At 34.3% G+C, this 25,937-nt stretch overlaps 1 protein-coding gene across 33 annotated transcripts in view; it reads right to left on the reverse strand.

The window, feature by feature from the left end:
* Positions 1-25,937, reverse strand: part of VPS13B (vacuolar protein sorting 13 homolog B) — a 729,842-nt gene that overhangs the window by 358,454 nt on the left and 345,451 nt on the right. For all 33 annotated transcript variants that reach the window (XM_085021978.1, XM_085021986.1, XM_085021974.1 and 30 more), the window contains 2 exons: positions 23,162-23,382; positions 12,147-12,350 (listed from right to left, as the gene is read on the reverse strand). In XM_085021978.1, the coding sequence (XP_084878104.1) occupies positions 12,147-12,350; positions 23,162-23,382 (425 nt within the window). The remainder of the gene's footprint in view (positions 1-12,146; positions 12,351-23,161; positions 23,383-25,937) is intronic.

Consider the following 25,937-nt stretch of genomic DNA (forward strand, 5'->3'; position numbering starts at 1 on the left):
GCCATGACCCTAAGCTTCCAACACTGGTGGTTAATTTGTCAATTTTTACCTTATGTTGAGCTTTAAATCAATATTCTATCATTGAGCCAGCATTTCATATTTTTCTAGAGCTTTGAAATTATTTTTTTAAAATGCTGTGAACAAGGATAACATCATCAAAGACACAATACAAACATACAATAAAATTAAAATGAAAACGTACTTAGTGGTTGGCTCAAAATTACTACTAAATTGGAGGGACTGAATTTCATCAACACAACATAGCTATCCATAATAACTGTCCTTCCTATATCAACTTTATGGAAAGTACTGAAAATCCAGAAGTGCAAAATATCATTTTATATAATTAGAACAGCTTCCAAATGACTTGCAGCTTATATATTGACCCTATAAGGGAAGTATGTGAATGTACTTGTGTACTCTATGTATATTTGCCTTGTTTACTTGTTAGGAAAATGAATCATAAAAATGTTGGCACTTATTTTTTGTACTTTTTGGGGGGAGGGGTCATGCCTATAGCATGCAAAAATTCCTGGGCCAGGGGCCGAACATGTGCTACAGCTGTGACAATGCTGGATTATTAACCTACTGAACCAGGGAATTCCAAAATGTTATTAGGACTTTTTTTTTTGTGTGTGTGTGCTTTTTTTTTTATTACTCAAATGAATTTATCACATCTATAGTTGTATAATGATCAGTTTTTTATTGTTGGGCTATCTTGTAAGCAAAATGGCATAGATATTTCAATGAACATGATTATACAATGTTTCAGTTTCCTGAACATCTACCTAAAACACAAATTTCTGACAACTCTAACTAGCTAAAATACAGTGGAGTACGTTCAAGTATACAGCTAAGCTCTTATTTGTCTTTGGAACCATGATAACAATTATTGTGCCAAAGACAGCTTGCTATGTAACAAAATTTTTGTTCCCCTTCTATGTAGTACATAATTTTCTATGGAAAGCAGTAACTTAGTTATGCACTAAGTTTCTCAGCCCACCTATGTATTATGTGTATGTAGATATCCACTCCCCCCACTTAAATATTATAAATTCCTCTAAGGATAAATGACTGTGTCTTTAACACAATTTTTTTTTCAAAAAAGCTGAACATAATTAAGGTAAGTATTTATTTTAAGAAATTAGAAAAACAACAGAATAAACCCAAGAAAAAAGCAGTGTCTATCTGAGCTTAGATAGTGGAAAAAAGCTATCCATTTTTTTCTTCTTTTTTTTTTTTTTTTCCAGGGCCGCACCTGCGGCATATGGAAGTTCTCAGGCTAGGGGTCTAATGCAAGCTATAGCTGCTGGCCTAAGCCAGAGCCACAGCAATGCCAGATCCGAGCCAAGTCTGCAATCTACACCACAGCTCACAGCAATGCTGGATCCTTAACCCACAGAGAAAGGCCAGGGATCAAACCTGCGTCCTCACGTATACTACTCAGATTTGTTTCCACCAAGCCAAGAGAAGAACTCTAAAAAAAATTACCCTTGAGACTGCGTAAACAGAACTCTGGGTTACATGTATGTTTGAGGGCTTGATTTCATACTACCAAAATGTTTCTAAAAAATCCTGTCTAGCTATGAAATTAACAACAAAGGTATCCCAGGCCAGTGATAGTCCTTGCAGATTCTCAGAGAAGGAAACACGTAAAACCCCTGTTGGAGAACAGGCCCTTAAGCAGTACTTAAAGAGCCTCATCAAGATCCACTAGTGAAGGACTCCCAGCAGATGAGTACATAACACAGAGGGAAATTAGTCCACTAAGAGCAAGAGCTAAAAACACAATTAGGATTAGACTCGCAAGAGATTCAGATAATAGATCTGATAAATAATATAAAAGAATTATGATACTGTACAGTAGAAAACTGACAGAACACTGTAAACCAGCTATAGTAAAAAAATAAAAATCACTATGTTAAAAAATACAATAACAAAAGACATAAAAACAAACTGAAAAGCTCATGAATGGTTTATGAATTTACATCAAAATATATGTATAGTGACAATACATAGATCCCTATGCCCTGAACTCTAATAAATCAGATATAATTGTTACGGGTTGCTATTCCCAAATCATTTAACATTCATATATTTAAGAACAGTGTGTATAAAATCTACACTGTACCAAGCACTATTGCTTACTGTACAAAGTGAAAGTTTAGAAGCCACACATAAAAATCAGCTGTGTTTCTATACAATAATAGTGAATAATCAGAAAAGGAAATAAAAATTCTATTTATAACAGCATCAAAAAGAATAAAATACTTAAGAATAAACTTAACCAAGGAAGTCAATGTGCACACTGAAAACTATAAAATATTGCTAAAAGAAATGAAAAAAAATACAATAAATGGAAAAATACCCCATGTTCATGGATTGGAAGACAATTTTAAAGTGGGAAGTTATTGTTCAGTAGGTATCAAATTTTAGATTGTAAAAATAAAAAAGTTTTGGAGATGGTTGATGGTGATGGTTACACAACGGTGTGAATGTACTTACTGCCACAAAATGGTACACTTAAAAATGGTTGAGGAGTTCCCGTCATGGCTTAGTGGTTAACGAATCCAACTAGGAACTATGAGGTTGCAGGTTCGATCCATGGCCTTGCTCAGTGGGTTAAGGATCCAGCGTTGCTGCGAGCTGTGGTTTAGGTCACAGATGCGGCTCAGATCCTGTGTTGCTGTGGCTGTGGTGTAGGCTGGCAGCTGTAGCTCCAATTCAACCCCTAGTCTGGGAGCCTCCATATGCTTTGGGTGCAGCCCTAAAAAGGAAAAGAAAAAAAAAACGGTTGAAAAGGTAATTTGATGTTGTGCATATTTTACCACAATAAAAAATTAACTGGTTCATAAAATCATAGTATCGAAAATATAAAAATCATAGTATCAAAAATATAGTATATTTATTGAGCATTTATAATTAATATGTTTACTAGTTTTATATAAACAGAAATGGTAAAAATATTTTATCATTAAGTATTATTTTATCAATGAGTAGTATAAAATTCTTTTTCTAGAAATATAGCAATATCATTATTGGAGTTCGGAGCAAGGAACAAGATTCTTGACTGTATTCCCCTTATAACGATGAAATAGGTGTCTTTATCTAGTCTATTACCTCTTTTCTAATAATCTTATAAGTTAAATCTTTTTCTACATACAAATAATGCCTAAATTAACACCTTCCAACGTGGATGAGGTATGTGTTAGACCCAAGTACCTTTTCAATTAGGATCACCTTGCTGGTTATCATGGGAATATACAGTGGCTGGGAGAATTTCCACACAAAACATACTTCTCCAGAAAACAAGAGGGAACACTTCCCAGTACAATCATGACACCAAAATATGACAAAGATACTTTATAAAAGAACCAGTATCAATCATGATTATAAATACCAAATTATAAATAAAATATTAGCAAACATAATCCAGCAAGACATAAAAAGGAAAATATATCACAACCAAGCTGGGTTTGTTCAAGAAATGCAAGATGAGTTTACTACTTGAAAATCAACCAATGTTACTAGTCACCTTAAAAGAATAAATTATAAAAGTATATAATCATATCAATTGAATAAAAGTATCAAATACTAAAGAACATATCTATAACAAAATGGTCAAGACTTTTAAAATGGCAACTAAAATCTTACTGAAATTAAAGAAAACACAAATAGAGAACTGTGCACTGTTCACAGGGTATACGGACAAACTGTACATACTCAATATTTGTACTAACACGTTGAGATGAATGCTAACATTATCTACACTTTTAGAGTTGATGAAGCTAAAGCACAGAGTTTACATAATGTGTTCATAAATTGCGGAGATAAAAATTCAATTGTTTGATTTTAACATGCCTTCTATAGATTCTACTAACTAAGATGAGCTGGTCCAGTCCCTACTTTCTGTGGCACTAAATTCAACTCATTGCATTTCAGTTTCCTAGTATACAAAATAATGATGCTGGTTAGAGGAAGGCAATTCTTAAGACTGACAAAAGAGAGAGTCGACCACAAAAAGTAGGGAGGCAGCAGACACAATGCAGCTAGTTTTTGCCAGGAGAAAAAAACAAATACATTATAGAGAAAATAAATGACTAACATTCTGCTTTTCTTTTCCCAAGGTTACCATGGAAACTAAGTAAACTACTTCTAATTTTACCCTTTCCCCTTTTGTAATCACTTTGACAAAACTCGAAATATGTTTAAATACATTTGGGGATAACATTAAGTGACACTTTAATTCTATACCCTCCTGGTTGGTACTAAGCAAATCACATCTTTAAAAAAATGACAAAAATGTGCTCTTCTGGGTTATAAAACCAGTACTGAATAAAGTATATTTAATATCTCTGCATTCACTTTCCTCTGCTCCTTAACTTTTATAGCAAATAACTCTGTTATCAACATATTTCAAAAGGTAAAGAAAAATTAGAATAGCATTTCAAGTATTAGTTTTAAACAGGTCACATAAAATGCATAGAATTTTTTTTTTTTTTTTTTTTTGTCTTTTTGCCTTTTCTAGGGCCACTCCCGAGGCATATGAAGTTTCCCAGGCTAGGGGTCTAATCAGAGCTGTAGCCAACGGTCTACGCCACAGCCACAGCAACGCAGGATCTGAGCCGCGTCTGCGACCTACACCACAGCTCACAGCAATGCCAGATCCTTAACCCACTGAGCAAGGTCAGGGATTGAACCCGCAACCTCATGGTTCCTAGCTGGATTCGTTAGCCACTGCACCACGATAGGAACTCCAAAATGCATAAAATTTTAATCAGCACTTATACATCAATGTTCATAACAGCATTATTCATAATACCCAAGAGATGGGAATAATCTAGATATCCATCTACAGATCAATGGATAAATAAAATATGCTATGTACACAAATGGAGTATCACTCAGCCATAGAAGGGAATAAAATTCTTATACACATTACTACATGGATGAATCTTTTTTTTCTTTCTTTTTTGGCCACACCCATGGCATATGAGAGTTCCTGGGCCAGGAATTGAATAGGAGCTAAAGCTGCAATCTATGCTACACCTGTGGCAACAATGGATCTTTAACCCACTGTGTCAAGCTGGGGATCAAACCTGCACCTCTGCAGCAACCCAAACCACTGGTCAGAGGATTCTTAACCCCCTACGCCGCAGCAGGAACTCCTTCTGGATGAATCTTAAAACCATTATACTAAGTGAAATAAGCTAGGCAAAAACTTATGATTCCTTTTACTTGAGGTATCAAAATAGGCAAATTCACGGAGACAGACAGTACAACAGTAGTTACTAGGGATGGGATTGGAAGAATGGGGAGTCATTGTTTAATTGGAACAGACTATTTATTTGAAAAGGAAACGTTTTAGAAATGGATAGTGTTTGTGGTTATGCAACACTGAATACTGATTAAATGCCACTTAAAAGTACATTTAAAAATGGTTAAAATGATACATTTTGCTACTTATATTTTACCACAATAAAAAAATTCAACAAAAAAATCAAAATTCAACCAATAATACCGAGACTCTAATATAATACATACAAGGCAGAGTGAGAAATAAAAAGATTCTAAAGATTGGTTTTTAGTACTCAAATGATGTTAAAGAAATTTAAATTCAGGTAGCATGGCAGACTAGGTTGAACATTTTCCTTTTCTACCACAAAAGCATTGAAAGTCTAGATAAAAACAAAATAAGAATTTCTTTTAATATATTAAAGTGCTTGGAGTTCCCGTCGTGGCGCAGTGGTTAACGAATCCGACTAGGAACCATGAGGTTGCGGGTTCGATCCCTGCCCTTGCTCAGTGGGTTAACGATCCGGCGTTGCCGTGAGCTGTGGTGTAGGTTGCAGACGCGGCTCGGATCCTGCGTTTCTTTGGCTCTGGCATAGGCCGGTGGCTACAGCTCCGATTCAACCCCTAGCCTGGGAACCTCCATATGCCGTGGGAGCGGCCCAAGAAATAGCAACAACAACAACAACAACAACAACAACAAAAAAGACAAAAGACAAAAAAAAAAAAAAAAAAAGTGCTGTACATCTTTTTTTTGGTCTTCTAGTGCTACTCTTCAACCATTAATTCCCTCTCTACCTGTGAGGCTAACATATATGAAAAAGGTAAAAATACTTTGGTCCTATGGTTTCTGGTTGGTTTCAGCTAATGAGGAACGGTGGCAGAAGGGAGCAGGATGAAGTCAGAGTATTATTCCCCATTTTCCCTGCCTTTAAGCCTATTTATGACAACAATATTCTAGTGTTACTAGCTCCAGTTGTCTACTATCCCTGAGTTCTCCCTTTCCGGTCAACACTTTTACCCTTTTATTAAACTCTCTTAAAACTACTCAATGTGAGGCAGTCCCCATTCTGGCTCAGAGTAATGAATTTGAGTAGTATCCATGTAGACACAGGTTCTATCCCTGACCTTGCTCAGTGGATTAGGTATTGGGTATTGCTGGCCAGTAGGCAACTGCAGCTTTGATTCGAATCCCAGCCTGGGAACTTCCATATATCACAGGCGTGGCCCTAACAAACAAAACAAAACTACTGAATTTGAGAATGCCATCTTGTTCTAATGTAATAGCCAAACTTGAAATAAATAAAGGCAAATCTCAAGATGTCAGAAAAGCAGAGGAAACACAAAATCAGGGTAAATAACTGAGAACTGAGTCCATGGTGGCAAAGGGAAGTATCAAATTCAGGTGAGGGAGCAGAGGTTTGAGCAAGGCCATTTTAATATTCATTCAGGGACTTGGAGACAAAGTTTAGAGTCTGAGTTGGAACTATTAGCATAAAGCCTGGAGCAATAAAGAGCTGTTTCAGTAAAACAGACAATTCACGTTGTTTTATCAGACTGAAGAAGTGTCCTGAGTGTTTTCTATATGGGGCACTGGAGTGGACAGGGAATAAGAAAGAAATCCACAAACTTCTCTTCTCTTATCCTCCAATCTTCTGCTTTTATCTCCCACTGACTGAAACCAAGTGGATTATAAATAAAGTGACACTGACTAAAGCAGAATAAAAAAGAAATTGAGAAAATGCCGTAGAAAGAAAACAGAGCTAATGAGAGTGGAGGAAGAAAAAAGGAAAAACAGAAAAACAAAACAACAACAACAACAACAACAACAACAACAAATAGGGGTCCAAAGATATAGACAGCCAATAAGGAAGTTCTAGAAAGAAAGACTAAAGAGAATGTAGAAGAAGCATTTTCTCAAGTGAGAATTTTTTAGGATCAAAGAAAAGTATTTCACAAAACATCAAGTGTTGAGCAGGATAAAGGAGAACATACGTACACTAGTTGGCAACAATTTACTTTATTTATTTATTTATTTATTTATTTATTTATTTATTTAGTCTTTTCTAGGGCCGCTTCCCACAGCATATGGAGGTTCCCAGGCTAGGGGTCTAATCAGAGCTGTAGCTGCTGGCCGACACCAGAGCCACAGCAACGTGGGATCCGAGCCGCAGCAACGTGGGATCCGAGCCGCGTCTGCAACCTACACCACAGCTCATGGCAACGCTGGATCCTCAACCCACTTAGTGAGGCCAGGGATTGAACCTGCATCCTCATGGTTCCTAGTCAGATTTGTTAACCACTGCACCACGACGGGAACTCCAGCAACAATTTTTAAAGCAAGCAAGGTTTATTATTTTTTTTCTCTAAGGTATCCTATTACACTGTTGGTGGGAATATAAATTGGTGTGACCACTGTGGAAAACAGTATGGAGATTCCTCAGAAAACTAAAAATAAAATTACCATTTTATTCAGCAATCCCACTCCTGGGCATCCATCCAGAGAAAACCATGACTCAAAAAGATACATGTTCTCCAATGTTCATTGCAGCACTATATAGACAGCCAAGACATGGAAACAACCTAAACGTCCATCGACAGAGGAGTGGATAAAGAAGATGTGGTACATATACACAATGGAATATTACTCAGCCATTAAAAGGAAAGAACAGCATTGGCAGCAACATGGATGGACCTAGAAATTACCATGCTAAGTGAAGTCAGTCGGACAATGAGACACCAAAATCAAATGCTATCACTTACATGTGGAATCTCAAAAAAAAAAGGACACAATGAACTTCTTTGCAGAACAGATATTGACTCACAGACTGTGAAAAACTTATGGTTTCCAAATGAGACAGGTTGGGGGGTGGGAGGGTGCACTGAGGGTTTGGGATGGAAATGCTATAAAATTTGGTTGTGATGATTGTTGTACATCTATAAATGTAATAAAATTCATTAATTTTAAAAAAGGAAAAAAAAATTTAAAAAACAAGGTTTATAAATGGATTAAATCCCAGAATTCATAGGAAAATATACATTAAGGACTCTAGAGTCAGAATGCAGAAGTTTTCATTTCAGCATTGCCACTTATGTCTATGATCTCAAGCAAATCAGTTAACCTCTGTAGTCACAAATTCTTCATTGTGAAAAGGAAATATTAATATCTACTTCATAATAAGGGTTTGAGGATTAAAAGAGATAATGATTAAAAAGTGCTCAGTTTAGTTGGTATTCCACAAAGTTTAAATTGTCTTCTTAGCCCTGGCTACATGAAGAAGACCTGTCGTAGTAATTAAATGGTTTACCACAGTAACCCCATGCTATTATAATACTATTTTATTACAATGGCATGGTGGGGAGGTGGTAGAACATAACTATAAAACAACTTCAATATTAATGACTTTATTTAAATGCATCAACATCAACACTCTTTTACTAAGGCAATAATAAACATGTTAAGAATTTATTAAAGAAATGCTATCACTCAGAGTTTCCTAACTAGTGTGCTGAGACACCATGGGATACGTCACAACTGTGCTGAGAATCTCTTGGCCCTCAGTGTTCTGTGGTGGGCCTGGGGTAAATGGAGCTTTCAATGATTTCTAGCTTTTTCTGGTTACTCTAGATACAAGTTTCATTTTCTATATATGTAATGACATGAAAATGATAGGGAAGCACTGCTATAATCAACCACAAAATATAAACAATATATTTAAATCTCTATACCGATAGTTCTGATATTTACATGACAGTGTTGCCCATAGAATGTCTTCTTACAATCATGAGATTACTAGGACAATGATTAGCAAAAGGAACAAAAAGATGCTAGAGTTTCCAGGAGTGCCAAGTCCAAAGAGGCATAAATGCTTTTGAATGGATTAAAACAAATTATACGTATAACCTCTTCACATTGTCTTCCCTAACCCACTCATTAAGTAGTTTCTCCAGGGAGAAAACAAGGTTTTCTCGCTATTGGTTAAGTAATATGCTTAAATACACAGGCAAATTCATCAAAATTACAAAAATATTTTTAAACGGAATTCAAAGGATCACAATAACTTATCTGCCATTTTAGAACTCAAAATAAAGGGAATGTAAATTACAAAGATCATTACGCAGTTTTACCAGCACTATAAACATAAGGAAATGAGAAATGAAAGCTTGGGGACAAATTCTGAATTCTGGATGAACTAGCCACAGTTTTAGTCATAGATGAAACATTCATACACAAAGGAGAAAACAATGACTACATTTACTGGCTAATTCTCAGAGAGGTAAATTAAAACTGAGATGCATACATAGTTAATCTTGCTTTCCACATAAACATTTTCTTGAGTGCAAGAAGAGAAATTAAACATGAATTGTTCAATATATAAATACCTCCTTCTAAGTTGCAAGGTTAAAATCAAAACCTTAACATTGACCATCATATCAAAATAGTCTTTACAAAAATCTTCCTGCCCTTTATGGAAAATAAACCAGATAAATTATTTTAAGATATTTCTAAGGAAACAAGTCTCCTAAGTGATTGTGGGTTTCAAATCCATACTGGACTACTAGGAATCACTCACCTCTTTTCTTGACCACACTACATAAACAAAAGAGGGAGCCTTTTGAAATATTTACCACATCCCCTCCTCCCATAACTCTGTATTAGTTTGTGAAAGCTGCTTTATATGGTCTTTCTTGAATATTAATGTGAGTCTTTTGCAGTAAGAGTCTTTCACTTTTAAATCTTTTTCCACGCAGGTCAGATTAAGTCTGTAACTAACACAAAAGTAACAAATCCCCTAGAAATATTTTCATTATTTGTATTTAGAAGTCAATCAGAAAAAATCCTCAATATTCTAAGTTTAAATTAAGTGCAGTCATGTGAAGAACTTAATAAAATCAAAATTAGTTTCTCCCCCTTGGTTACCCTCTCCCTTTCTTCCTCACTTTGGCTAATGAAGACACCATTCTTCTAATTCATCATATTTACTATATGCCCACTAAAATAAAATTGTCACACTAATTGTCTTTATTTTTTAAGATCCATCTTAAATGTTGCTTCCTCTGCAAAATACCTACAGATTCCATAGACTGAATGTGTTAATAATTTCTCTATAATTACAGAGCATGTCATCTCTATTACATCTCAATGTCAGCGTCGCCATGTCCTTTTGTATAGGTTGGACACTGCACAACTCTAGAGAGCACATTCAAACTGTACTTTATGTGAACGGCAAGCCTAAATGTATGACAAACCTGTGTGACCGTTCCAAGTGGGCCCCATCTTTTCTGGACTTGCAACATTTTTAAATATCTCTTTCCAATAAGACTACTCTCGGGATAGGTATTCATGTTGATCTTGACATTCTAAGGAATACAATACTTAGCAAACAACTGTTTAACTCAAATCTCTCCTTTCTGCCACAGAAATGTCTAAAAGATTTAACTTCATTTATCACTTTCACTTGTATTAGCCTTGTCTAGCAGTTTATCATCCCAAGCTTTGCTTACTCTACCAAAGTATTAAACAAAGTGTATTTTGTGCAATGTTAACATGTAGGCTATGAAAATGGGGTCTTTGGTTAAATAAGTTTGGAAACTACTGCAGTGATGAAAGTTAAGTTTTCCTTATTGAAAATTTCCTTATTTCCTTATTGTTAGCTTTTGTATTCTAACAACATTAGCAATGTCCAAGAAAGAATTCATTGTTTTAACCCCAAAAGGATACACCTCACTGACTTCATAAGGCATATTTCTAGATTTTCACTTGGAGTGGGGGAGGATTAGTCCTATCATTTAGGTCACTGTGTTTCTTAAGGTTTGGAAATGAGCAGGGATGGAGAAGTTGCATATGCAGGAGTCAAAGAGATCAAGTCAAAGAGATTTACTCCAACATGTGTTTATGCAAAAACAAAAACATAATTTCTACCTCTATTATGGTAGTTCTCAGTGGTAAAAGTTCAGGTCTCTAGGGAGTTTTTGGAAATGCATTAGGCTGCTTTTGGTTGACTTTATCAAGTTTTCCATTATTTCAGAAAATCACAGCATCAATAACAATACAACTTGCAGTGTTTAATACACCTGCACAAATCTATTTGTTTCAGACACATTCACAGTAATTATATGAACCTGGCTACTTCATTACAACTTCTCAAGCAGCCAAGCCAGAACACTCATATATTAAAATATATATTAAAAAATATATATAAAGTATATTACTATACTTTAAATTATTTTCCTTTAATCCTTTATATTTTACTCAAGATACTAGATATTTTTGAAATCACATGTATATATATGTATGTTGCATTTTTAAATTTTCAATTCAGGAGAGTAAAGGGGACTTTATAAAATATTTGTTATAAAAATGGGCACTGGCAGATTGAATGAGGTTATGGTGTTAAAAATTACAATAAAAGCTTTTATGATCAACAGAAAGGAGAGAACTTTGGGTCTGACAAAACTGAAAATGACTAACGATAACAGGAACACTGGTTCAAAAAAGGTGCAGAGGCAGACAGGGTAGGGGAAGGGGCACATAAGCCTCTTTTGCACTCAGCTTCTAAGTGTCCATACTTCTGAGGAACCCTGCATGGACTATGTCTCAGTTTTTGCCATTTCACAGAACCCCCACTGTCTTGAACTACCCTACCCCACTAACTACTGAAAAGTGATTAAAATACATGCTCCTAAGAGAAACATACTGTAATACACAGTCACTGCTACAACAGTTTCTCAACAACCTTCCGAACTTGCTAGTTTGCACAGAGGTGAAGTCATTGTCAGTCTCAATCCTGATACGGAGCTGTGTGGTATACATTTCCCTTCATTTAGTAACAGAAGTTTTCAGGAACACTTACCTCAGTGGTAGTTCCAATATCAGCAGATGGGCTACATGTGCTGGTATCTGGAGGAGCTGTGCCTATACTGCTTCTAACCGGAGAACTAGGAACAGGCCCTGCCAAGCTCTCTGGATGAGCAGAAGAAGGACTGAGATTGCCTCTCCTCTGAATCTTACACCAGACTTTATTCATGATATCAGTTAGCTCATATAAGAGCTGCACCTGAGAAGAAGGGGAAAAAGAGGGAGGAAACAAGTTTTTCAACATCTCGTCACAACTGATTACAATACTAAATATGAGAAAATTAAAAGGGAAGCAAAAAATGTATGAAACAAAAATCAATTAATGTATCACTGATCATATTATATCATGAGCTATAATCTGTAATATACAGTTATTACGCATACTGTAATTATACATATGATCATGACTAGTTTGTCATGACACCATGATTTTGGTGTGCCATGCAGAGAAAGAGAATTCACATAACATATACACTTTATGTATATATATGTATATATTAAACAGTTTATCATGAATTTGAGACAGTTAATGAATTTATTCATACCTAAAATTTACCACACATTTGTAGGAAAATAACTCTAATATGATGAAAATGCTAATAAAACAGATTACAGGACAGTATATGGCTTTTAATTTATGACTAATAGAGCTACCACAAAGAAGTGCCTCTTAAACAGAGGTCATTATAAAAATTAGAAACCAAATATATCCTAGTAAATATGATTATTTAGTTTATATATGAAACAGTTACTGTTCTTATTTCTGAATTATTTTCACATTTAAATTTTATCTACTTTCTGAAGAATAAATCTGAAACTGGACTTCTTGTCCAGCAAAATAAAAAAGAATGATATAACATAGAAGAGTAAAAGGAAAATGTTACATATGAGTCTTTTCCACAGATAAAGAACGTAACTATCCAACCTACTATTTCCATCAAATCTGTCATTCCAATATTCAGAAAAAAAAAAAACTGTTTAACTTGCACATTGTTTGTCTAAGTTCTAAGATATTTACACAAGACTTCATAAATAAGCATTAATCATGGAATTTGTATGACAACATATTGCCATATACTGTATAAAACAAGCCTAGGGGAAAAAAATGCAAACACAATATATAAGCAAATCCACAGCTGGATACCATATTCCGCTTCCATTAAAAAAAAAGAAAGAAAAAAGAAATGCTCATATTTATAAGAAGTTTCAGCCCCAGGACACAGCCAGATGATAAAGCTGGCTTCTTATGTGGGCAGAACAGATGCCTAAAAACACTGTTGTCAATCCTTATTTGATATAGAACAGTACATGGGTTATAGTTTTCTCCTGCTTTTTGTGTGATGAAGTCTCAAATCTCAGGTTGTAGCTCTTTCTGTTTAAAAAAATAACCTAATGGCTAGAGATACTACAATAAAGCCCTTAGAAAAAATTTAGGTTAAATTCTTTTGTCTTTCATAATCATGAATAAGTTCTCTCTAAAAAGAAACCATTTTGTTACAAACCAATTTTTTTAGAAAAAGATTATTCTACTTTTCCTTAAACCATTAGAACTAACAAATAAGGAAAGCATAAACAGTTTCTAAGTACTTTTAAAGGCATAAGGTTTATTTTTTAAAGAAAACTGATGCTGTTTTTGTCTGTACTTCTGATTTCCTTTAACTGTTATCATAAAATAATTATATGTCAGTGTTACCAAGTACAATGTATATTTAGCATTCCAAACAAATACTGACATAAACTTTAAAGTTGCTATCACAGAATTCAGACTTCCCAAATTCAGACTAAAAAAAAGGACAAAAATTCAACTCTTCTCCTTCAAGCTATACTGAAATTATGTTAACTGAAGCTGCAATGAGCTTCTACTACCTACCTATTAAGATGTCTGAAATGAAATAGCATAACCAGACCAAGTATTAGTGAAGAGGTAGAGCAGCCAAATTCTCATTTACTCTGATGGAAAGCAAAATTTAGATACAATTTGGCAGTTTCTGAAAAAGGCATATACATGTCATATGATTGAGCCATTTCCTAAGTGTTTTCCCATGAAAAATTAAAGCCTATGTCCACACAAAGATCTATATACAAATGTTCACAATAGTTTTACTTGTAATAGTCTAAAATTGGAAAAAAATCTCAAATGTTAACCAGTAAGTGGATAAAGAATACAACAGAACACTTAGCAATAAAAAGAAATATACTATGGATTCAAGGAAAAACATGGATTAATCTCAAAATTATTATGTTGAATCAAAGAAGCTGGATGAGGAAAAGGAACACAACTACATGATTCCATTTGTACAGAATCCGAGCAAATGAAAATCAATCAATAATGACAGTATCCGTGATTGCCTGGAATAAGAGGAGGAACAAAAGGGAAGATTACAAAGGACCACAAAGAAACTTTTTTTTAAACGGCTGCACCTTAAGCATATGGAAGTTACCAGACTAGGGACTGATTTAGAGCTGCAATTGCCTGCATAAACCACAGTCATCACAACATAGGGTCCAAACCCCATATGCGACCTACACTGGAGCTTGCAGCAATGCTGGATCCTTAACCCACTAAGCAAGGTCAGGAATTGAACCCACATCCTTATGGACACTATGTTGGGTTCTTAACCCAATGAGCCACAAAGAGAACCCTACAAACTTTGGAGGATGATGGATTTATGCATTATCTTTTTGATCTAATCCTTATCTTGTGAAAATGATTTCATTCATATTCATATGCCAAAACTTATCAAAACAGATAATTGAGACATGTGAAGTTTGCTGTATTTATGTATATCCCAATAAAACTTCTTAGAAAACTAAAAGAAGAGAACAATGTGAGGCAGCTTTATGTGGGTTATAGATGAAGGTGTTTGAATATCAATAACATCTTGCATAATATATCAAATATTTACTGAATATCAAAAATATAATATTTTGTTTAAAAATTAATTGCACATACATTTCCTTACTTAAAAACCAAAATAAAGGAGACTTTAGAAAGGCTATTCATTTGGCATGTAAGTTGTCACTAACCATTAAAATTCAGTTTCAAAAGAAAGTTTTTTTGATAAAAAACAAAAGAAAACAAAAAACCCTTTTCATATAGAGTTGTTACCATAACCAGTTTAATTTTATTCAAAAGACAAAAATAAAAATCAGGACCTCAGAGAAATTACAAATGAGTGAGTGGTGTAAGGATACAGACTCACTTTTGTCCAAATTAAATGCCTGTGTTCTCAGACAATAGTGCCAAATTCTTTTGCCTTGCTGAAGATTGAGCATAACTTTTAGCAGTAAAATCTATGAATAAATGGATAGGAAAGGAGCATAAAACCCATTCTCTCTCTAGTTTCACATACTTAAAACCCCAAAATGCCAAGATAGTTTTATGTTCCTATAAGGTATATCAATTTATTGACTGAGGAAAAATTGAAACCAACTATAATGGAAAAAATAAAGATTCTTTTTAAAAAAGTTCTATAGGCTCATTTACTTTTGAAAGGAACACAATTTTTAAAGTCTGAGAAACCAGTGTCTAAAGATATTAAAGGGAACTGGGTAACTTTGAAAAAACATTAAAGATGTTTTATCTTCCATCACTCCTAGGAACAAATTCTCTAAATATTCAACCAGGTGAAATATTTATAGTATCTAAAGCTTTGAATGGCAATAAGTTATAGGAACAAATACAGTCGTTTAGGTCTCTATAATTGATACATAGATCTACAACAATGTTGGACATGACAATGAATTTGCTCTAGGTCTGCCCTACATGTAGAACTTGCAATATACTTTAAAGTATATAAAGTACTTCAGGAGTTCCAGTCATGGCTCAGCAGAAATAAATCTGACTAGTATCCTTGAGGATGAAGTTTCGATCCCTGGCCTCGTTCAGTGGGTTAAGGATCTGGCATGCCATGAGCTGTGTGGTACAGGTTGCAGATGCAGCTAGGATCTGGCATTGCTGTGGCTGTGGTGTAGGCCAGAGGCCACAGCTCTGATTCAACCCCTAGCTTGGGAACCTCCATACATCACAAATGCGGCCCTAAAAAAAAAAAAAAAAAATACATACATACATAAAATACTTGAGGGCTCTGAGTACTACTGAACCAAATTAATTGTTAGCACTTCTGATGTTACTATAACAGATAAACAAAAGAATGGTATTTAAATAGGAATTACTTGAATGGAATCAAAAGCTTATACTATAATCAAAAGAACACAAAGCTCTGACAGTACATGTAAAATTTAGTAGGCATATACAAAATTCTGGGGAAAAGGCTTTAAGATTCTCAAAAGAAGTCCAATAGTCCCAAAAAAGGACAAGAAGTACATCACAAAAACTCAAATAGAAAACAAAAAGACCCCAGATGAATTGTGAGCAACTACTCATAAGAAAGAGATTTATTTTGGGTCCTTAGTCATAAAAAAAAAAGTAAAAGAAATTTTAAGATCCTATATGCATATGGATGTTTGTATTTTAAGGGCCCACAACATTCTTTTTATAAGGCAGGACACCCATGGAAAAAAAAGACATACAGATATAGTTCCCTAAGAAAGATTAAACATTTTTGGCCAAAAATCCTTTAAAGTTTAAAGGCAAATAACTTCATTAGATACAAGGTTTGTATTTATGGAAATATAAGGAAAGGTCTCCAAAGTAACTTAAAAATTAGGTAAATGATATATGAAATAACTCATAAAAGAGCAAATCCACTGGTCAATAAACATTGAAAATTTGTTCATCCTTATTAGTAATCAGAAAAGTACAAATTAATGTAAACAATATGAACTGTCAATTCACAAAAGAGCAAACTCAATGGCCAATAAACATTTGAAAAGTTGCTCAAACATCTGGTTTCAGTTCCCTTCACCATGAAGGATTTCCTTCAGGATTTCTTATAGTGCAATCCTAGTGGTGATAGATTCTTTCATATGAAAAATGTCTTTATTTAGTCTTTATTCATAACTGCTATTTTTTAAAATTCAGAATTCCAGGTTGAGAGGCTTTTTAGAAAATTTTCACAATTTAAAGATGTTGATTTTTCGATCTCTACAGTTTCTTAAGAGAAGTAAGCTAACAATAATATCTTGGTTCTCTTGCATGTTATGTGTCATTTTTCTCATGATACCTTCAAGATTTGCTCTTTATCTGTGCCTTTCAACAGCTGGATTATGACGTGTGTAGGCATGGCCTTCTTCGTGTATTTATCTTATTCATCTTTCTCCCCTCATTTCTGGCCTATATGTAGCACTCAATAAATATCTGCTGAATTCACTTAGGGGAAAAAAAAAATCAAGTCATTCTTTGTAATTCTGACAGAATCCAGAGGAAGTCTGGAAGTACAGGCTAAAGCAACTGCTCACAAAAAAAAAAGAGCTTTATTTGGAGTCTCATGTTTTACTATTAAAATTTAAGTCAATCTAGCACACAAAAATATAAAAGATTCTTCAAAGTGCTATACTGTTTTGTGGCTTCCTCTCCCTTCAGGAATAATGCTGCATTCCATCGGGGATATTCATGCCAATTTCCATAGATGCACTCTCATTTTTATCAAAGTCAATCTAAACTAACAAAATGACATTAATATAGCATCTCAGAGTTCACAAAATACTTTCAGAAATATCACAAATTTCCCAACAACCATGTGATCAACTGTGGATACAGCATTGGTAACAATTTAACAGAAGCTGGTTTATCAGGACTTATCAAGAAAATAAAGTGGAATTAAGTGAATAGATAAAAGTTATTCCATGTGGGGTGCCAAAGGATTCTTGGAGCATGAGGCTCATTCGGCCTTGGTTTAATTCTCAAAAATAAATAAATAAATAAATAAATATTCAGAGTATTCAGGGAGCAGCAGCAAGGAGGCCCCAGTAGTTCGGTAATGGAGTTACGATAAGGACAAAAGGAATGAGCAGACATTAGAAGGAAACACCAGGCCAAATATAAGCTCACGCTAGGTGATAACTTGGCTTAGAACTGGTTTATATTTAAATAACAAAACCTGAGCTTGGTTCCAAACATGCTAAATATCTAAAGAAGATATCCCAAAGCTCTAGTGTTGAGACACAGTATGACATTTAATAAGACTCCACAGAAATCACAATACTATCGATTATCTCAACGTATAAGAAAAAAATTTTTTAATAATATTAAAACAGGCTAAAACAACAATGGCAAAAGAATTTAGTCTCAGCTGGGAGAGCTATGGATAACCAGAACATGTGGAGTAAGACAATCCTCCCAAGGCTATAACGATCCCTAAAATAAGCCCTTAAAATATAAGGTTTCTGGTAGATAAATCCAAGTAGCAGTTAGCTATTATGCAGAGATAAAGCTGTTACTAAATATATAAACTATGAATATTTTTTTTATTATTATCACCAAGAGTTTCTTCATGTCCCTTTGTAATCTATCCTTCTCATCACTTCCTCCTCTTTCCCTCCCTGTGCCCTGCTTCCAGGCAAGAAGGAAGCTACTTTCTGTCACAGTGCAGTGGTTTACGTATTATAACTTTTATATAAATGAAATTATACAGTAAGTAGTTTGTTTGGTTGTTGGTTTCTTTCACTTAGCGTAACAATTGCGATATTTATCCACAGTGCTGAAGTTAGCAATAATTCATTATTTTTTTATTTCTGAGAACATTCTATGGGTAGGCCATAAATCCACCTACTGATGAACACTTGGGTTATGTTTAGGTTTTGGCTAAGCAAATAAAGCTGTTAAATGCATTCATGTAAAATGTCTCTGCATGGACATACTCCTTTTTAAATTATAGTTGATTTACAACATTGTGCCAATTTCAGCTGTACAGAAGACAGACATTTTTGCTGTTCTTAGAAAATACCTAGGTAGGAATGGGTGGGTCATACAGTAAGTATGTGTTGTTCTTTTTCAGGAATTTTCAAGTTGTTTCCAAAGTTGTTTTATAATTTTTACATTCCCATTAGCAGTTGCAGTTGCTTCACAACACCCCGTCTTTTAAATTTTAGCCGATCTAATAGGCGTGCAGTGGTATATGTTCATGTTTCATTCTGTTTTTCCCTGATGAACGCAGACAAACACATCTTTTCATGTGTTTACTGACCATTCATACAGCTTATGTTGTTCAAAACTTTTCCCTGTCATTTGCATTCATGCTAATTTATATATTGTTCTTTGCCTTCATGATATTGAGGACAAAGGATTCCTTAAATATTGTGGACAATAGTTTGATAAATGTATTGCTAATACTTTTTCCAAGTTTCTGGCTTTCTGCCATGTGAATCTATCTTTCAAAGAGAAAACGTTTTTAAACCTGATTATCCCCAATATCTAGATCAATTTGGGGATAACTGCCATCTTAACAATTTTGAGTCTTCTAATCCATGATCTCCAGTTAGATGTTCAAGTTCTCTCAGAAACGTTTTGTGGTTTTCAGGTAGAGATCTTGGACATCTTTTGTTAGATTCACTTGTGATATTCAGAAATCTGACAACCAACATAGATCCCTTTACCTCCCACTAACCTAAAAGATGAAGTTGTCTTGTATATTATTTACCTACATTGAAAACTCCAGCAGACAGTGTTACATGTTTTACTTTCAGCAGTCATAAGTATTTTTTAAAAGTTAAAAAAAAAAAAAGATTTATCAAGCCACGTATCATTTCTATTGGTTTTCCTTTATTTCCGAAGTTCCAAGTTTTCATCTGGTATCATTCTCCATTAACCTACAGAACTTCCTATAGTATTCCTTGTAAAGCAGAGCTGCTGGTGACAATTCTCTTAGTTTTCCTTCATCTACAATGGCTTCATTTCACTGGGACATCCTCACTGGCTTGACATTGTTTTTCTGTTAGCATTTTAAAGATACTGTTCCAATGTCTTCTGTTCTCTGTGGTTTTTAATGAGAAATCTGCACTCACCCAAATCATTCTTAAGCTATATATAATGTATCTTCTGCAGCTGCTTTCAAGATTTTAAAAAAATTTATCTTTGGTATTCAGTATTTTAATCACAATGTGTCCAAGCATGTTCTCCTCTGAGTTTATCCTCAAAGATAAACATGCTTGGGTCTGGGTGAACTTCTTGAATGTGTACAAGCCTATCTCTTTCTGCACATTTGGGAATGTTGTACAATTATTTGTTAATATTTTTCTTCCCCTAGCTTTTTCGCCTTACCTTCTAGAATTCCAATTACATATCTATTAAAACAACCATTGAATCTTGATCCTTTAAAAAAAATTTTTTTCTGATTTTCAAATTCAGTAATTGCTATGCTCTATGTTCAACCTCAGTGACTCTTCAGTCACATGCAGGCCACCTCTAAGCACACACAGTATGGTTTTTTTCTTAAGGCATTGAATTTTCAATTCTCAAATTCCATTTGATTGTTTTTATACTTAATTTCTCCATTGCAAATTCTTACCTTTTTTATTCAGTGTGCTTTCCTTTACGCCTCATGAAAAAAAATATAATAGCTACTTTATAAAGTTTTTTGCAATTCAATTATTTAAAAAACAAGTTGGGAACATTCATATGTTGTTAATTTTTGCCTTTTTTCCCCCAGAGTACACAGAAATAATTAGCAGGATGGATGGGCTGAGGTGGGATTCTGCCACTATGAAGGACTAAATCTATTGTTTCCCTTTCAACAACTTCTGTGATAAAGGCTCTAAAGGTGAATCTATTTCTCTGAAATCTGTTTGCTAGAGCTGCCATACAAAAGTATCACAAACTGGGTGGCTTAAAACAAATTTCTTAGAAGAAATTTGTAATTTCTTGGGTTTAGAGAGTGCGTAACCAAGATATCAGCAAGACCATGCTCTAGGATTCTGAGGAGAATCCTTCATTGCCTCTTGTCCTTCTTCTGGCGGCAGCCACCAACACTTGTGTTCTTCAGCTTGCAACTGAATCAGTCCCTCTGCCTTCATTCACATGGCACTCCCCCTGTGTATGTTCACATCAACCTCCCTCTATGTGTGTCTTCTTCCAAATTTCCCCTTTTCATAAGGATATCAGTCACAGTGGACAAGGGTTCACCCTAACTTCCTTTTAACTTGATTACCTCTGTAATAATCTTAACAGAAAAGGTCACATAATGAGATATGAAGGGTTAGGAACTCAACATATCTTTTGGAGGGGCGCAATTCAACCAGTAAGTTTTCCTTCCTCTAGGAAATGTCTTTCAGTAATCACCAGCAGTAGCATTCAAAGAATAATCTAAATAGTCTAAGATAGTGCAATTCATTTCATAATTACTCTATTCTATACAACTATGGGTCATAACAGAATAGCAAATGGCCATTAAACTGGAATATTTACTATTGTTAAAAAGAATTTACCACTGAGGAGTGGATCCAGAAGATGTGGTACATATACACAGTGGAATATTACTCAGCCATCAAAAAGAACGAAATACCAGCATTTTTTGCAACATGGATGGACCTAGAAACTATCATGCTAAGTGAAGTCAGCCATACAATGAGACACCAACATCAAATGCTTTCACTGACATGTGGAATCTGAAACAAGGACAGACTGAACTTCTTTGCAGAACAGATGCTGACTCACAGACAATGAAAAACTTATGGTCTCTAGAGGAGACAGTTTGGGGGGTGGGGGGATGTGCTTGGGCTATGGGATGGAAATCCTGTGAAATCAGGATTGTTATGATCATTATACAACTACAGATGTGATAAATTCATTTGAGTAATTAAAAAAAAATGAAAAAAAAGAAAGAAAAAAGAATTTACCACTAACTATACTAGAAATTACTTTTATAATGATGGATAAGCTTTCAGTTAGTCTGCCAATGTTCATTTAATATAACCGCCTCATAATAATTCTCACTCTATGTATTTTTATAATAAGGCCATCCATCACCAAGATATTAACAGGTCTAAACTTTTCAAAATGCACAAATATATAAAGAAATTAAATCAAACTGTGAGGCAGAGAGAACAGAGGAAAGGAGGATAGTATCAGTAAGGAGGCTCTATAAAATATGGAATAATATTTGAATCCACTTTGAAAACTGGCTTATAACTGCTAATACTGGGATAAACAACAATTTACCAACACTGACCTATCAGATCCAATAAGGCTCTAAAAAGTATTGTTTAAAAATATAATTTCAAATATTATTCAACATTGATAATCTATGTAGAAAATATCCTACAGTCCACTTGAGGACAAAGAAACAAGTATTAACTTGCATGTGACTAATAATTTGTACAAACCCAGGAGATCTGATTTCATGTTAAAATATATACCTACAGAATACAACATGTTTGGCCTATATGAGAACTGAAATGTTAAAGGATTAACAAAACACACCTTTTAAAACGAATAAAGGGAGTTCCCTTTGTGGCCCAGTGGTTAACAAATCTTACTAGGACCCATGAGGATGCGGGTGTAATCCCTGACCTCGCTCAATGGGTTAAGGATCCGGCATTGCCATGAGCTGTGGTGCAGGTTGCAGATAAGGCTCGGATCCTGCATTGCTGTAGCTGTGGTGTATGCTGGCAGCTATATCTCCAATTCAACCCCTAGCCTGGCAACTTCCATATGCTGTGGATGCGGCCCTAAAAAGCAAAAAAAATAAAAATAAAAATGAATAAAAAGAATAAATAGTGCTTTTTAAAAAAAAAAAAATTGCATGTTAAGCAAAAGACATTCTGAGTGAGAATCTGATTAGAAATTACATTTGATCATTTCAATAGACTTTTTCAGTCAGTCTGACAGTAAAGTAGTTCTTTACCATTAAAAAACTTTACATCTGCAACTGATTTCATTCCATCAGCCAAAAGATGCATTTATGCTGCCACCATTACATTTTCAGAAGAGTTTAAATTACAAAACTTGAGAGAGCTTCAAAGCAATACTTAATCTAACCATTCTGATCTTGATGGCCCTGTTAAAAATAATTTAGGACACTTAATAGAAGAGAAGCCCTTCAACAAAATGGATAACAATTGTTCTTAAATCACATTATTTTAAATTTCCTTTCATAAATCAAATGTACCAACCTGGGGGTTCGAGCATTTTATTTCAAGTGACTCTAGGTCAACGTGCAGACAGACAACAAATGAATGCCTCGTATCAGGTCCTGCAGTGAGCAGTTTTTGCGATGTAACAGCTAGAGTAGAGGTACAACCCATAGGTTCCACTAGGCAAAGTGTTACTTGTTTTCCAAAAAGGGTATATATGCTGAAATGATGCAAGCTGATGGTCCAAGGAAAAGCATCACCTGATAATGGGGACACAAGAGGGTAGGGAGGCACACATAAAAAAAATATAGTTAATTGTTACTTGATAGCATGGTGTTTACTGTTAATACATGAAGTATAAAACATTTGATATGGCATCATAAAAGGTGAACATTGTATCCAGAGACCACCATGTTAAACAGTTTTATATGCTGTGTAAGGGTTACCTCTAAAAATGTTGATATTTGTATTTATTGTAACATACTACTCTATCAATGATTAAGTACACTATAAACATACAAACATAGAAATTAAGGAAATGATATAAAAATATAAGTTGAGGCTCTAACTTTTTCTTCCCTCATGGTAGTCCTAGTGGGTTGTACAGTGCAACTGCTGGGGGATGTCTACAATCTACCTTGAGAAACAGAAAATGTGTTAAGCTCGGAAAACGGACTAAAAGTAACCACAGACTTGACCGTGGAATAAAAAAAGAAAAGAATAAAACAGTTTACTATGGTCTACCAGTCCATCTGCATCAGAATCATGTGGGTGCTAAAATAAAATACAGATCCTTGGTTTCTACTTCACACCTACTTAATCAGAATTTCTGGTGGTTAAGACCCAGGATGCAAATCCGTATCGTCAGGTGGTGACTCTTATTTATGTTAGTTTTAAATAATATATACTTCAAAAAAAGAATTAATAAATTTCAGCATTAAAAGCAAAATTTCTTTCATTGTTTTAAACTTTTTTCCTTTATTAATTTACTAGAGGAAAATGTGTTAATATAAACTTATGAGATAAAACCATCTTATTTTTTATTGTGGCTATATTTTGTGAAATAATGTTTGGAAGTGTACTCAGAATATTTATAAACATTTTACTGAGATGCCAATTTGATGGAAAATACATTCCCATGACTTTTTTTTTTTTTTTTTGCAATTTTACTAGCACTTGTCAGTATAGATAGTATAATATACACTTAAGTAAATTATTTTAAAACAAAATGAAAATACCTATTTTATAATTAGAGAAGTACTAGTACCTCACTGAAGGTAAGGTATACCATATAAAGAAAAAAATCAAAACCCCGTCATAGTTCACATTTCATCTTGCTACTCCCAGTTATATGCACTATTAACATGCTCCATTTCCTGCAAGCCTTTTATTATCCCCATTATTCTGCTGAATATGCCCACACAGAGTTGGAAGCAGGATCACACTGTACTTTTAGTTTCCTATTATTTGTTAGTAAGAAAAAAATACTAAGTGAATAACTAAGTGGATAATGCTATCAATAATGTATTTTAAAGAATCTAAATATGTATTTGAATTGTGAATGGTGATGCTCAATATAAGACAGATAAAAGTTTGAACTTTCAGAATGTCTGGATCAGGTAGTTAATAAAATTAAAACTAGAAACTTTGAAGTTGATACTTGGATAATAAAATAAATATAGCTATGTCAGAATCCACAGTAACTTGACTGGAAACAATGAAAACTGCATAATAATATGTGGTCAGCATAGTGGTACTCTGCCTGTCTTAAGACTTAAAATATTTTGCCCTCAAGAAAGAATGACAAACCTTAAATCGCCTGTAACTAATTATGAAATTATTTTAAAGCCTACACAAAGTTGCACGCTATTTACAAAATAAAGGCTTTGCCAAATTTTGTCTGAAAATACTTCGGAATGATTTCGGGTTACATTATTTTAAAGTTGGTAGCAGCTATATATAGTCTTTCAAATTTTATGTTATCCAAGAAATACTAAATGGTGATTATGGTGGATTTTAAAAAAACCAATTAAATTCATTAAATTGAAGAAAAATTTCCACGTGACATTAGTACTATCTAAAATATGTTTCTCTGCTTCTTCTTTGGAATCAGATCATAAACTGAAATTGGGTACCATATTCTATATCTTAAACAGAATCTTTTGAGGTAATACTCTATATCTGTTTATTCAGCAAGCAGATCATTTGTTTTAAAAGCCACACTTTATCTAGACGATCGATCCTAACATGGAAAGACAAACATTCTCATAATTTCATCACTGTGAAAAAATTACCAAAACACAACACATTGTTACTGGCAAAACTATGCCTTTTACACACACACACACACACACACACACACACACACACGTACACAAACAAAATAAAACCTTATCTATTTACAATACTGACAATATACTGTTCTGGGGACTCCTTAAAATATGTTCAGATATCCATGACAGACCAGGTCCATGTACTAATCTGAGACTTTTGAGATTAGTATTTTCACTTTAATTAGTGAGTTCTAAAGCTATAAAATGGGTCTTCCATTTTAGAAAAATTATTTATTGTTGGTAGAATTTAGGAATAGTCAAACAAATTGTCTAGAGAACAAGAAAAATTAAAAAGTATCAAGATTGGGAATTCCGTTTCTATTTGAATTTGTGAAACCTCTACATTATCAACAGAGAAAAGAATACCAAAAAATTCATTCTCAACAAATTATAACTGGGGTTCCCATGGTGGCTTGGCAGAAAGGAAACTGACTAGTATCCATGAGGACAAGGGTTTGATCCCTTGCCTTGCTCAGTGGGTT

The sequence above is a fragment of the Sus scrofa genome, chromosome 4 (genome assembly GCF_054392235.1).
Source record: "Sus scrofa isolate SSC_HxYL_T2T_F1_AM1 chromosome 4, Sscrofa_HxYL_maternal_Yorkshire_Landrace_v2.0, whole genome shotgun sequence".
NCBI classification, from domain to species: domain Eukaryota; kingdom Metazoa; phylum Chordata; class Mammalia; order Artiodactyla; family Suidae; genus Sus; species Sus scrofa.